The sequence below is a fragment of the Macaca fascicularis genome, chromosome 3 (genome assembly GCF_037993035.2).
Source record: "Macaca fascicularis isolate 582-1 chromosome 3, T2T-MFA8v1.1".
In the NCBI taxonomy this organism is placed as follows: Eukaryota; Metazoa; Chordata; class Mammalia; order Primates; family Cercopithecidae; genus Macaca; species Macaca fascicularis.
In genome coordinates this window covers 47,942,492-47,956,668 of record NC_088377.1, presented here as the reverse complement: position 1 = coordinate 47,956,668, position 14,177 = coordinate 47,942,492, and the positions used below count along the sequence as shown (strand labels likewise).

At 48.0% G+C, this 14,177-nt stretch overlaps 1 protein-coding gene across 3 annotated transcripts in view; it reads right to left on the bottom strand.

The window, feature by feature from the left end:
• Positions 1 to 422: 422 nt before the first annotated feature.
• The window catches only part of ARPC1A (actin related protein 2/3 complex subunit 1A), a 39,831-nt gene continuing 26,076 nt past the window's right edge, over positions 423 to 14,177 (bottom strand). The window contains exons 6-10 of one of the 3 annotated variants that reach the window (XM_045387914.2): positions 12,350 to 12,562; positions 7,963 to 8,038; positions 6,638 to 6,831; positions 2,774 to 2,864; positions 423 to 794 (exon numbers count right to left, since the gene is read on the bottom strand). In XM_045387914.2, coding sequence (XP_045243849.1) covers positions 756 to 794; positions 2,774 to 2,864; positions 6,638 to 6,831; positions 7,963 to 8,038; positions 12,350 to 12,562 — 613 coding nt within the window. In that variant the 3' untranslated portion in view covers positions 423 to 755. The remainder of the gene's footprint in view (positions 795 to 2,773; positions 2,865 to 6,637; positions 6,832 to 7,962; positions 8,039 to 12,349; positions 12,563 to 14,177) is intronic. The other 2 variants (XM_045387915.2, XM_045387917.2) reach the window with 2 other exon arrangements.

Below are 14,177 nucleotides of genomic sequence, written 5' to 3'. Positions count from 1 at the left end.
TCCTCTCTCTTGCACCCTCTCCCGCCATGGGACATGCCTGCTTTCCCTTCGCCTTCCTCCATGAGTAAAACCATCCTGAGGCTTCCCCAAAAGCAAACGCAGGCACCGTGCTTCTTGTCCAGCCGGCAGAACCATATGCCAAATAAATCTTTGTCTTAAACAAATTACCCAGTCTCAGGTATTCCTTTATTGCAACACAAAACAGACCAACACAACCTGCTTTGCAGAAGTATTGCAACGTTCAGAAATGGTTCTCTCTCACCCCCCACTAAATGCTGCTTTTTGGTTCAAGGTTGTATAGAATGGTGCAATTTAAGAAACCAAGGATCTACGATTTTGCCTAAAACAAACCTAACTGAATGAAGAATTCACTCATATTTTCCTACTAAAAATTGAAATACTACAAGGAAACAAAACCAAAACCACATTCAGTTCCTTTATTTAATTTTCTAGTGGACAATTTACATATCTCCCTCACCCTGTCTTTTAAGTTAGTGTGACAGTTTTCCATAATAAACTACTTAAAGAGAAGCTTTGGTCAAGAATGGAATGAAATCGCAAAAAAACAAAAACAAAAAAATTACTGCTTTTAAAAAACCAACACTTTCACCAATTTTATATTCAAACAAAACCACACGGCATTGGCGTGATATGTTTTCAGTGTTTCCTTGGGGCTGGCTTCCTCGCCATCGTGCCACGGCACAGCTGCGGTCGGCCACAGTTTGTCATGCTGGATGGCGGAGGCTCACTCAGCTTCACATTATCCGGAGGCCCTGGATGGAAGACTCGAGAGTCTTGGAAAAGGTGGGAAGAGCACTCATGTCACTGAGGAGTGTCCACCCTGAGGTTTTCCCCGAGGGAGGTATCACACCACTCCCTCCTCCTCAGTGGAGGTGCTGCCTGTCCCCACCCTGAACCTGGCCCTGCCCCACCCCAGACAGGCTCTCCCAGGACTCACCCTGCAGAGACACTCCAGGCCCGGGCTCCCCCTGCTGGCTCCCGCAGGCCAGGTGTCCCCTTTCCCCACTGCTCCACCCACAGGCTGTGGGCACACTCCTCACTCCTCCTGTGTGTGTGGTTTTTTTTTTTTTTTTTGAGATAGGGTCTTGCTCTGTTGCCCCAGGCTGGAGTGCAGTGGTGTGACCACAGCTCACTGCAGCCTCCAACTCCTGGGCTTAAGAGATCCTCCTGCCTGAGCTTCTCAAGTAGCTGGGACTAACGGCATGTGTCACTGCACCTGGTTTTTAAATATATATATATATATGTATATTTAAAAATAGAGACAGGGTCTCACTATGTTGCCCAGGCTGGTCTCAAACTCCTGTGCTCAAGACAGGGAAGCAGGGAGGAGAAACGAGCCTCAGGTTCTCAAAGTGCTGGAATTACGGGAGTGGGCCAGCATGCCTGGCTGCACCGGGCTTTTTTATAGACATGGGGTCTTACTATGTTGCCCAAACTGGTCTCAAACTCCTGGCCTCAAGCGATTCTCCCACCTTGGCCTCCCAAGGTGCTGGGATGACACAGCCTGGCTGCCCACAGCTCTTTTTTCTAGTTTAATCCATGCTTCTGGAGGACCACACCATGGGCAGTGCCTCAAAGGCAGTGTGCGCTCTCCGAAGCCCAGAGTTGGCCTGGGTGTGCTGCGCTTGCAACTTACGATGCTCGCCTGTGCTTTCTCAACTCCTAGTCCCCTCCCCTCCAAAACCCATCGCAGCTCAGGATGCTGCTCAGGTGCAACCTTTTCCCTGCAGTGCGGGCAGTCGGGCAGTCGGCGCATCGCCCGATTCCTCTGTGTGAAAACAGAAGCACTGGCTTCTCTTCCGAGCTCTGCCGAATCCCCTACCCAGCCCCTGTATCCACTTCTCTCTTCTACCAGACAGGCTTCTTCGGACTGGATATTCTCAGTGCTCAGCACCATGCATGGCACCCAGAAGACACTTAGTAAATGTTTATTAAATTAATTAGTGTCAGCCATAAATATATATCTATATAGTTAAACCTGGGCTGGTGTCCAATAGGGCCTGTTTCCAAAATAGCACTCCATTTTTCCTCAATGAACAAATGGACATCTAGAAGTAAAAATTTCAGTTCACTGAGAATGTGCCGTTCTTCAGTGGATGACTTTTAGGTTTTAAAGAGTTCTCCAGCCGGGCATGGTGGCTCATGCCTGTAATCCCACCATTTTGGGAGGCCAAGGTGGGCAGATCACATGAGGCCAGGAGTTCAAGACCAGCCTGGCCAACATGGTGAAACCCCATCTGTACTAAAAATACAAAAAACAGCTGGGTGTTGTAGTGTGCTCCTGTAATCCCAATCACTTGGGAGACTGAGGCAGGAGAATCGCTCCAACCCGGGAGGCGGAGGTTGCAGTGAGCCAATATTGCACCACTGCACTGAAGCCTGGGCAACAGAACACGACTCTGTCTCAAAAAGAAAGAAAAAAAAAATAAGAGAGAGATTTCCAGTTTAATGTCTTATATTAGGACATTAAACTGTATACTAGATTTAACATTTTGTTTCAACAATTGAGAAACATTCCTCTCACAAGAGTTTTGTAAAATATTAGCAGGGTGTGGTGGTGCGTGCCTGTTGTCCCAGCTGCTTGGGAGGCTGAGGTGGGAGGACTGCTGGAGGCAAGGAGTTGGTGGCTGCAGTGAGCCATGATTGCACCACTGTACTCCAGCCTGGGTGACAGAGAAGGAGCCTATCTCTCAAAAAAAAAAAAAAAAAAGTTTTAACACAAACAAAATTTGTTCTGTTAGGTAGAAAATACCTTGAAATCCCAAATTGTCATGGCTCCATCGATGCCAGTAGTGCAAAATTTGCGACAGTCTTGCTTGTCCACCTCATAAATAGAGACTTGACTGAAAAAAAGCAAAGCAAAAGAGACCGTAAGGTATGTAGTGGAAGTGAACACAACATTCCTGACTAATCGTGTAAGGGCAGCTTAATGAAATGAATTATCTTCTTTATTTTTTAAATAGAGATGGGATGGGGGTCTCACTATGTTGCCCAGGCTGGTCTTGAACTCCTGGGCTCAAGTGATCCTCCTGCCTCAGCCTCCCAAAATGCTGCGATTACAGGCGTGAGCCACCACACTGCGCCAGGAAATGAATTATCTTTTAACTCCTGATTATGAACTTGTCCATGAACATTAGGCTGCAACAGTCTGGCTCAGAAAATACCCCAAAACATCTTATTACCAGATGTCCAGGAAAGACAAAACTGGAAAAGGGAGAAGTTAAGAACCTGCCTCAGTTAGAGTGACCTGGGGAAGCAGGAATGACCCAGCCCACACGGCACTCAAATGCTGGGAGCAGGTTGTGGGCAGCACCACAGCCATGGCGAAAACAATGTTTTTGTTTGTTTTTAAATAAACCAGAGGCATGATGAAGCATGACTGAAATCCAACTGACTCCAAACAAAACCTCTCAAATCAGCCTCCAAGACAGCCAGTGCAGATAAGCCAACAGCCCTCCGTGAGTTTGACATGAATCATTATAAATGTTAGCAGCAGACATACCCCCAGACTCCAACCAGCCAAGCAGGGGAACAGATAAATGAAACAACTTGTCTTAGCCTAATTATCTGGAAAGCTTTCAAGACAATCTTCCATTGCTCAGACTATATTTTTCTTTCTTCTCTGAAATGTCTAGAACTTACCCTCCTCTTCCCCAACGCTGGGAAGGGGATGGCAAACTATGGCACACACCGCCTATTCCTGTACAGCCTGTGAGCTTAAAAAAAAAAAGGTTTTACATTTTTATTTATTTATTGAGATGGAGTCTCACTCTGTCACCCAGGCTGGAGTGCAGTGGTGCGATCTCGGCTCACTGCAACCTCTACCTCCCAGGTTCAAGCGATTCTCCTGCCTCAGCCTCCCGAGTAGCTGGGATTACAGGCCCCCGTCACCACGCCAGCAAATTTTTGTATTTTTAGTAGAGACGGGGTTTCACCATGTTGGTCAGGCTGGTCTCGACCTCCTGACCTCAAGTGATCCACCCACCTCAGCCTCCCAAAGTGCTGGGATTATACGTGTTAGCATCTGCGCCCGACCCAGCTTTTACATTTTTAAATAGCTGGAAAAAAATTAAAAGAGGACTATTATCTCATGAAATGAAAATTATGTGAAATTCAAATCTGAGTGTCCATAAAGTTTAACTGGAACACACCATCTCATTTGTTTACAGCGTCTGTGCCTGCTTTCCTGCCACAACCACGGAGTTCAGTGGTTGCAATGGAGACCTACGGCCTCTGAGAGTCTAAAATATTTACTATCTGGTCCCTTACAGAAAAAGTTAGCTGACACAGCTCTAGTGCGAAGAGCACCTAATTTCTGCAAATAAAAGTAGACTAATGGGCAAGGGTTTGTCTTTTCACTTTTCACCTAGAAGTGTCAGAGAGGCAATGAGAGCTGTTTCTTTCCTTAACACTTGGTCTGCATAGAAGCTTAAGAGAAATTCACAAGAAATAACTCAGCGTCATTCAAGACAGAGAAACCCAAAGAATGGAGAAAAGGTGAGTTTTGCTGTGGAACGAGAAACCTGAAGAATGTGGAGAAAAGGTAAGTTTTGCTATGCCTTCAGGTTTTTTTTTTTTTTTTTTGAGATAGGATCTCGCAATGTAGCCCAGGCTGAAGTACAGTGGCACAATCACGGCTCACTCCTCTCAAGTAGCTGGGACTACAGGTGTGCGCCAACACAGCCAGCTAACTTTTAAAAAATTGTAGAGATGGGGTCTTATGGCCGGGCACAGTGGCTCACGCCTGTAATCCCAGCACTTTGGGAGGCCGAGGTGCGCGGATCACGAGGTCAGGAGATCAAGACCATCCTGGCTAACACAGTGAAACCCGGTCTCTACTGAAAACACAAAAAATTGGCCGGGTGTGTCGGGGTGTGCCTGTACGCCCAGCTACTCGGGAGGCTGAGGCAGGAGAATGGCATGGACCCAGGAGGCAGAGCTTGCAGTGAGCCGAGATTGAGTCACTGCACTCCAGCCTGGGCCACAGAGCAAGACTCTGTCTCAAAAAAAAAAAAAAAAAAAGAGAGAGATGGGGTCTTGCTGTGTTGCCCAGGATGGTACTGAACTTCTGGCAAGCAATCCTCCTGCCTTGGCTTCCCAAATGCTAGGATTACAGGCGTGAGCCATGGTGCCAGGCCTCTGGTTCTCATTTTTCCATAGAGCATTTGCAGCCTATTTTACGTGCTGAAGATGAAGCACAACCTGCACTTCACTGCAGTTCTCTCAAACAGGAAGTCTAGAGGTTTCCATTACTCCTCCCACCATCAATACCACAACAAAAGCTTCTCAATAGAAAAGGCTTCTCAATGAGGGAAAATCCCATGGGACCCAACTCTGACCACAGTAATTTAGAATATCAAGCATATATTTCTCCTCCAGATGCTTTTCTTTTTTTTTTTTTTTTTCTGAGACGGAGTCTCACTCTATATCCCAGGCTGGAGGGCAGTGGCTCAATCTTGGCTCACTGCAACCTCCACCTCCCCAGTTCAAGCGATTCTCCTGCCTCAGCCTCCCGAGTAGCTGGAATTACAGGTGTGCACCACCACGAGCAGCTAATTTTTGTATTTTTAGTAGAGATGGGTTTTGCCATGCTGGCCAGGCTGGTCTCAAACTCCTGACCTCAAGTGATCTGCCTGCCTCAGCCTCCCAAAGTGCTGGGATTAAAGGTGTGAGCCATCATGCCCAGCCTCTCCTCTAGACCTTAAAAATCACACTTTCAGGCCGGGCGTGGTGGCTCATGCCTGTAATCCCAGCAGTTTGGGAGGTCAAGGTGGGCGGATCACCTGAGGTCAGGAGATCGAGACCAGGCTGGCCAACAGGGTGAAACCTCGTCTCTAGTAAAAATACAAAAAATTAGCCAGGTGTGGTGGCACACACCTGTAATCCCAGCTACTCGGGAGGTTGAGGCAGGAGAATTGCTTGAACCCGGGAGGCGGAGGTTGCAGTGAGCTGAGATTGTGCCATTGCACTCCAGCATGGGCAACAGAGTGAGACTCTGTCTCAAAATAAATAAATAAATAAATAAATAAAAATCAAACTTTCTGGACAAAACACAATTCTGTTGTCTTACATAATTACATATACCCTACGAAAACCCAGTTGAAACACTCCTCAGCTTTGTCATCATGATGCTAAGAAATTGTTTCTTTAATTAAAGAATCTTCTTTTTGTATCCATTACTTGAAATGACAGTTACAGTTACCTTTTCAAACAGGCTGTAACTTCGCTTTCTGTTATGTGTGCACTACCATGGGAACACAGCATTCAAGAAAGTCTCCTTTCATTCTTGAGTAGCTGAGAAAGGGTGCCCTAGGAAGCGGTTACCCTGAAGCCCCACCACCTCGGATTGCAACAGGGTCTGCACTGCTGCTGCTGGCTGCTGCCTTGTAATCTGCACCTTGAAGGACAGAATGACAGGTGGTGGCGACTCTCTCCCTATCACGAGCTGGAAATGAGAGCCTGGCAGTCGGGAAGATACGGACTTCTTGCTGCACTTGTCCCTGAAGGAATGCCTGGGCCTGCGGGGCATAGAGCTTTTGTAGGAACCCAGTAAGGAAACAGCGAGGGGCAGGAGGGCACCTTGTCACCTGACCACCTTTCTACAGACGGCACCTACGTGATGCTATTCTGGTGCAGCGTCTCCAAGGCCGTGTTGCGGTCCTCAGTCGTGGCTCTCTTGTCCATGTTGCGGAAGCGTTCCATGGCAGACATGTTGCGCTGGATGCTCTGTTTTGGAATGTCTAACTTGGAGACGAAGGTCAGGCAGCCGCGGTCATCGTAGTTGAAGAGCATTGGGCAGCAGTCATGGCCCTGAAACGAGACTCAGTCAGTCCCTGGAGGACACACTGCCCACCGCCCAGCTCCTTGGCAGAGTGTTCACCATGATAGGCCTCTCTTACTTTTTTTTTTTTTTTTTGAGATTGAGTCTTGCTCTGTTGCCCAGGCTGGAGTGCAGTGGCACGATCTCAGCTCACTGCAACCTCTGGTTCCCGGGTTCAAGTGATTTTCCTGCCTCAGCCTCCCAAGTACCTGGGATTATAGATGTGCGCTACCATGCCCTGGTTAATTTTTGTGTTTTTAGTAGAGACAGGGTTTCACCATGTTGGCCAGGCTGGTCTCAATCTACCAACCTCAGGTCATCCACCTGCCTTGGCCTCCCAAAGTATTGGGATTACAGGCGTGAGCCATCGTGCCCCACCTGCTCTTACTCTTAAAAGTGAGCTTGCCGGGCGCGGTGGCTCAAGCCTGTAATCCCAGCACTTTGGGAGGCCGAGATAGGCGGATCACAAGGTCAGGAGATCGAGACCATCCTGGCTAACACGGTGAAACCCCGTCTCTACTAAAAAAAAAAATACAAAAAACTAGCCGGGCAAGGTGGCAGGCGCCTGTAGTCCCAGCTACTCAGGAGGTTGAGGCAGGAGAATGGCGTAAACCCAGGAGGCGGAGCTTGCAGTGAGCTGAGATCCGGCCACTGCACTCCAGCCTGGGCGACAGAGCGAGACTCCGTCTCAAAAAAAAAAAAAAAAAAAAAAGAGTGAGCTCTAAGGCCAGGCACGGTGGCTCACGCCCGCACTTTGGGAGGCCGAGGTGGGCAGATCACCTGAGGACGGGAGTTTGAGACTGGCCTGTCCAACATGGAGAAACCCCATCTCTACTAAAAATACAAATTTAGCCAGGTATGGTGGCACATGCCTGTAATCCCGGCTACTCGGGAGGCTGAGGTAGGAGAATCGCTTGAACCCGGGAGGCAGAGGTTGCGGTGAGTCAAGATCACCCACTGCACTCCAGCCTGGACAAGAGCGAAACTCTGTCTCAAAAAAAACCAAAAACCAAAAAACAAAAAACTGTTCTGCTTTGTGCTAGGGTGACAGAGCACACATTGTTCCCTGTCTGAGCATCACATACAGTGCACCCCGAGGGAGAATGAAGAAAAATACTCACAGCAGCCACGACGCTGTTCTCTGAGACAAATGACACACTCAGGAGCGGCAGGAACTCCGTCTTCAGAGTTGAGACCCTAAACACAAGAACGTTTGTTATCCCAAGATGTAACAGACTATTAGCTTCTTTACAGACACAGATGACAACAAAGGACCCATTCTCACAGGGGCTTCTGCAGTATCAACGGGCACTTATGTTGAAAAGGAGCCTCTGACCTCAACTTGCAGGCCTCTTGAGCCAGGGGTGGCCCTGGGCTCCGGCTCCGGCTCCGGCTCCAGCTCCAGCCTGGGCTCCTCCCGCCTGCTTCTGAGACCCCGCCCACTCATGACAAACTGGTTCCCAAAGCCCTGTCTTTCCGCCCACGCCCTTCGACCCCCAGCACAGCTCTAAAGGGATCACCCCCATGATCCCACGGTCCACTTTCCCAGAGGCCACTGCAGCCTAAAGCAGCTTCTCCCTGCTCTTAGCTCCTAGAGCTCTTTCTGTTACTATGACTTGGCAGCAAACACCTGTGCTAGGACCCTCTCCTTGCCTGTGCTCCCCGGAGCTCCGAGACGGCTGTGGCCACACACATCTGTGCTGACGGCCAGGCACTGTGTCAGCAACTAGAGCCACCAAAATGAACCAAATGGTCTTAGCCAGGAGCTCGCACTCGAATGGGCCGTGTGTGTGTATGTGTGCGTGCAGGGACACGTGTGTGCATGTAGTTATTTGCTCTTGAGTGTGGCAAAGAGATTACACAGATATGGCAGGCAAACACACTGGCTGATGAGTTAGGAGCACCTCACTTCATGCAAGAAACGATGCATTCAATAGCTGACTGGCTGGGCGTGGTGGCTTACACCTGTTATCTCAGCACTTTGAGGGGCTGAGGCGGAAGGATTGCTGGAGGCAGGAGTTTGAGATCAGCCTGGATAACATAGTGAGACCCAGTCTCTATGAAAAATTAAAATAAAAAAAAAATTACCCTAGCGTGGTGGTGCACATCTGTGGCCCCATCTGCTTGAGGGGCTGAGTTGGGAGGAGCACTTGAGCTCGGGAGTTCAAGGCTGTAATGAGCTATGATTGCAGAACTGCATTCTAGCCTGCGCGACAGAGAGTGTCTCTCTAAATAATAACAAAATAAAAGCTAACTGTACATGTCTCAGGACGCCCTTCATAAAGTTGCCATTGAAGAATTAATGTGTCATCTGAAGCCCTTAGTGTGGTATACCTGACTTTTACTACATGAGATATTTATGTTGGAGGAGTGGAAGGGTGGAGCATGTAATCTGACTTGCAGGACTGGAAAAGGGAAAGAAGTCAATATGAGGGTAGATAGGGACTTGTAATAAGCATATGCTAAGAACTTACTGTGTCACAATAAACCATATAAAAATTAAGTAACACTGGCATCAAAATACCTAAGTATTATCAAGTATCAAAAGGCAAATTACCAAATGTATACAAAAATGTATAAAATGTATAACCTCATTTCTGTTAAAAATGAAAAGATATATAAGTGTTTGTTTATGTAGAGAAATTTTCTGAAAGACTACATTTTATAATGGAGGGGACAATCTTTTTTTTTTTTTTTTTTTTTTTTTGAGACAGAGTCTCGCTCTTGTTGCCCAGGCTGGAGTGCAGTGGTGCGATCTCAGCTCACTGCAACCTCCACCTGCTGGGTTCAAGCAATTCTCCTGCCTCAGCCTCCTGGGTAGCTGGGATTACAGGTGCCTGCCACCTTGCCTGGCTAATTTTTGTACTTTTAGTAGAGACAGGGTTTTGCCGTGTTGGCCAGGCTGGTCTCAAACTCCTGACCTCAGGCAATCTGCCTGCCTTGGCCTCCCAAAGTGCTGGGATTACAGGCATGAGCCACTGTGCCTGGCCGGAGGGGATAATCTTTAAAAAAATATGTAAAACTAGCTAAAAAATGCACATTTAATCCTGTTAGGAAAAACGTATCATGTCTGAAATATCATGCTGTTTACACTGGGTGACTCTTACTGACCTGACAGGGAGTAAAGGTCACCCAGTGTGATTGATTTTTGATACTCAAGTGGCCATGTCCATCACAAAACCTTTAATGGTGAGTTTCCTTTAGCTATCAATGGAAAAGGATTCACCAGGGAAGAACAAAGATTGATAAAAGAAGAAGGATTCCAATCTTCTCTCTTCCTCCTACATATATTGAACAAAATGAACTCTGATATTTGGCCAGGTACTTTATGGCTGAGCAGACACACCACTCACAAAGAAGCCACCATAATTAGAGTCCTTCCAGCACACGGCAGAGGAAGTGGCGTCAATGGTTTTTAAGCCTTACTGAATGGAAGGCTCAAATTAATGAAGTCATTGTTTGCTGACTACCCTGAGTAAGAATATATCTCCAATGTAATTTAAGGCCGGTGAATGGTATTTACATTTTGTAAGGAGTTCAGAGTAACAGACTAAACTGGCCTTTTTTTTTTTTTTTTTTTGAGATGGAGTCTTGCTCTCGTGCCCAGGCCGGAGTGTACTGGCATGATCTCGGTTCACTGCAATCTTCACCTCCTGGGTTCAAGCGATTCTCCTGCCTCAGCCTCCCAAGTAGCTGGGACTACAGGCACCCACCACCATGCGAGGCTAATTTTTGTATTTTTGTAGAGACAGGGTTTCACCATGTTGGCCAGGCTGCTCTCGAACTCCTGACCTCAGGTGATCCACCCACCTTGGTCTTCCAAAGTGCTGGGATTATAGGTGTGAGCCACTGTGCCCAGCGTAAACTGGCCCTTTTTAAGCGACCCTTATCAGTAGCAAACCAGGAGGGTTCTTGAAAGGAATCATTATCAGTACTTCCATTAAGAAGTACTTCTGGAACACCTAGGTCTTAAAAATTTTCCAACCCGAGAATTTGTATCTGTGCCTGTCACGGTAAAGGCTGACTTGCAGTTTTTTTTTTTTTTTTTTTTTGAGACAGAGTTCCATTCTTGTCGCCCAGACTGGAGTGCAATGGCACAATCTTGGCTCACCGCAACCTCTGCTTCTTGGGTTCAAGAGATTCTCCAGCCTCAGCCTCCTGAGTAGCTGGGATTACAGGCATATGCCACCACACCTGGCAAAAAAAATTTTTGTTTTTTTGAGACAGAGTTCTGCATTTGTTGCCCAGGCTGGAATGCAATGGCGCGATCTTGGCTCACTGCAACCTCCGCCTCCCGGGTTCAAGTGATTCTCCTGACTCAGCCTCCTGAGTAGCTGGGATTACAGGCATGTGCCACCACGTCCGGCTAATTTTCTGTATTTTTAGTAGAGATAGGATTTCTCCATGTTGGTCAGGCTGGTCTCGAACTCCTAACCTCAAGTGATCCGCCTGCCTCAGCCTCCCAAAGTGCTGGGATTACAGGTGTGAGCCACTGCAGCTAATTTTTGTATTTTTAGTAGAGACAGGGTTTCACCATGTTGGCCAGGCTGGTCTTTTTTTTTTTTTTTTTTTTTTTTGAGACAGAGTCTCACGCTGTCGCCCAGGCTGGAGTGCAGTGGCGCAATCTCCGCTCACTGCAAGCTCCGCCTCCCGGGTTCACGCCATTCTCCTGTCTCAGCCTCCTGAGTAGCTGGGACTATAGGCGCCCGCCACCGTGCCCAGCTAAGTTTTTGTATTTTTAGTAGAGACGGGGTTTCACCCTGTTAGCCAGGATGGTCTCAATCTCCTGACCTCATGATCCGCCCGCCTTAGCCTCCCAAAGTGTTGGGATTACAGGCGTGAGCCACCGCGCCCGGCCAAGGCTGGTCTTGAACTCCTGACCTCAGGTGGTCCACCCATGGCCTACCAAAGTGCTGGGACTACAGGTGTGAGCCACTGTGCCCAGCAAGGCTAATTTTTGTATTTTTAGTAGAGACAGGGTTTCACCATGTTGGCCAGGCTGTTCTTGAATTCTTGACCTCAGGTGATCTGCCCACAGCCTATCCCAAAGTGCTGGGATTATAGGCGTGAGCCACCAAGTCCAGCCTGCCTGCAGTTTTGATTGAGTTCTTTTGTTTTATTTTGTTTTGTTTTCTTTTGAGACGGAGTCTCGCTCTGTCACCCAGGCTGGAGTGCAGTGGCGTGATCTCGGCTAACTGCAACCTCCGCCTCCCAGGTTCAAGCAATTCTCTGCCTCAGCCTTCCGAGAAGCTGGGATTACAGGCGCCCACCACCACGCCTGGCTAATTTTTTATTTTTAGTAGAGACAGGGTTTCACCATCTTGGTCAGGCTGGTCTTGAACTCTTGACCTTGTGATCCACCCACCTTGGCCTCCCAAAGTTTTGGGATTACAGGCGTTAGCCTTCGCGCCCGGACTGATTGACTGACCAGGAAGGGCAGTCCTGGTTCAGCTGGTGAGAGATCCCACCCCTTGTTCCCCACCTTCCAAATGAAAGGCAAATACTCACTGCACACTTTTTGAGGCATCAGCAACAGACACGGTGCTGTCGTGGCTGACCCAGGCCAGGCGGCTCCCACTGGCAGAGAAGCTGACCCCGTGGACCCAGCCACCAGTGCCACTGCCACCAAACTCTGACATCAGCTGCCCAAAAGGCATCTTGCTGCCCCAGGGCGTGCTGGCTGGCTTTTCATCCACTTCTTTAATGTAGGCAGAAAACACTCTGTTTAAAGGGCAGAGAGAAAAGGAAAAAGCAAATGAAAAAATATATATCTAGAAACAGGCCATAGGCAGCTGCCACAAGGAATCTCAGAATGCAAAGAGGTTGACTCAATAAAAACAAAAAACATGGGCTGGGCACGGTGACTCATGCCTGTAATCCTAGCATTTTGGGAGGCCTAGGCAGGCGGATCACCTGAGGTTGGGAGTTTGAGACCAGCCTGACTAACATGGAGAAACTCTGTCTCTACTAAAAATACAAAATTAGCCAAGCGTGGTGGCCCTTGCTTGTAATCCCAGCTACTCAGGAGGCTGAGGAAGGAGAATTGCGTGAACCCAGGAGGCGGAGGTTGCAGTGAGCCGAGATCGCGCCATTGCACTCCAGCCTGGGCAACAAGAGTGAAACTCCATCTCAGTAAATAAATAAATAAATAAATAAATAAATAAATAAATAAATAAGGCCAGGTGTGCTGGCTCACGCCTGTAATCCCAGCACTTTGGGAGGCCAAGGCGGGCGGACCACGAGGTTAGGAGATCAAGACCATCCTGGCTAACACGATGAAACTCAGTCTCTACTAAAAATACAAAAAATAAGCCAGGCGTGGTGGCAGGCGCCTGTAGTCTCAGCTACTCAGGAGGCAGAGCCTACGGTGAGCCAAGATCACGCCACTGCACTTCAGGCTGGGCAACAGAGCGAGATACCATCTCAAAAAAATAAAAATCCATCAATCAATCAATCATGATAGGTAAGTTCAGATATTCAAACCTCTCAAGTAACAGAATTATTAAGAGCTATCTACAGGCCGACCCAAGTTTGGCAAATCTATATTTTAGTGTGTGTGTATATATATATATATATATTTTTTTTTTTTTTGGTGGGGGGGGAACAGAGTTTTGCTCTTGTTGACCAGACTGGAGTGCAATAGCATGATCTTGGCTCACGACCTCCGCCTCCTGGGTTCAAGCGTTCTCCTGCCTCAGCTTCCCAAGTAGCTGGGATTACAGTTACGTGCCACCACACCTGCTTAATTTTTGTATTTTTAGTAGAGACGGGGTTTCACCATGTTGACCAGGCTGGTCTCGAACTTCTGACCTCAAGTGATCTGCCCATCTCGACCTTCCAAAGTGTTGGGATTACAGGCGTGAGCCACCGCACCCGGCTGGTAATGACCCTTTTAAAGACATACCCTGAGAGAAAGCCAAGGGAGGCCAGTGACAAGGAGTGGGCAGGCTCCCTGGACCCTCAGGCCCACTGTCCAGTCTCTGTGGCAGGAATAGCTTAAGATGGAGGCAGATCCTTTACAGGTGGTGTCGCCAGTTTCCACTAACTCACTCTTTTTATCTAATTCCACACAGCTGTGTGTGAGGATGTTCTGGCCCAGAGTTAAGGACAAAGGGGAATGGCTGGAAATCTACCCTTTAGGGCCCTTTCACCCTCCACTGTGATTTCTACTTCGTATATCTTCTTCTCTTCAAAAAACTGCTGAACCTCAAGGCTCCCTGAAAGAACCGAGGAATCCCACCTACCACCCCAAATGACCATGGCAGTACAGAGGTTCTGGAAGATGCCTGGCAGAGGAGTTATGTGAGGTTATATGACGATACGGTAGAAGCATTGT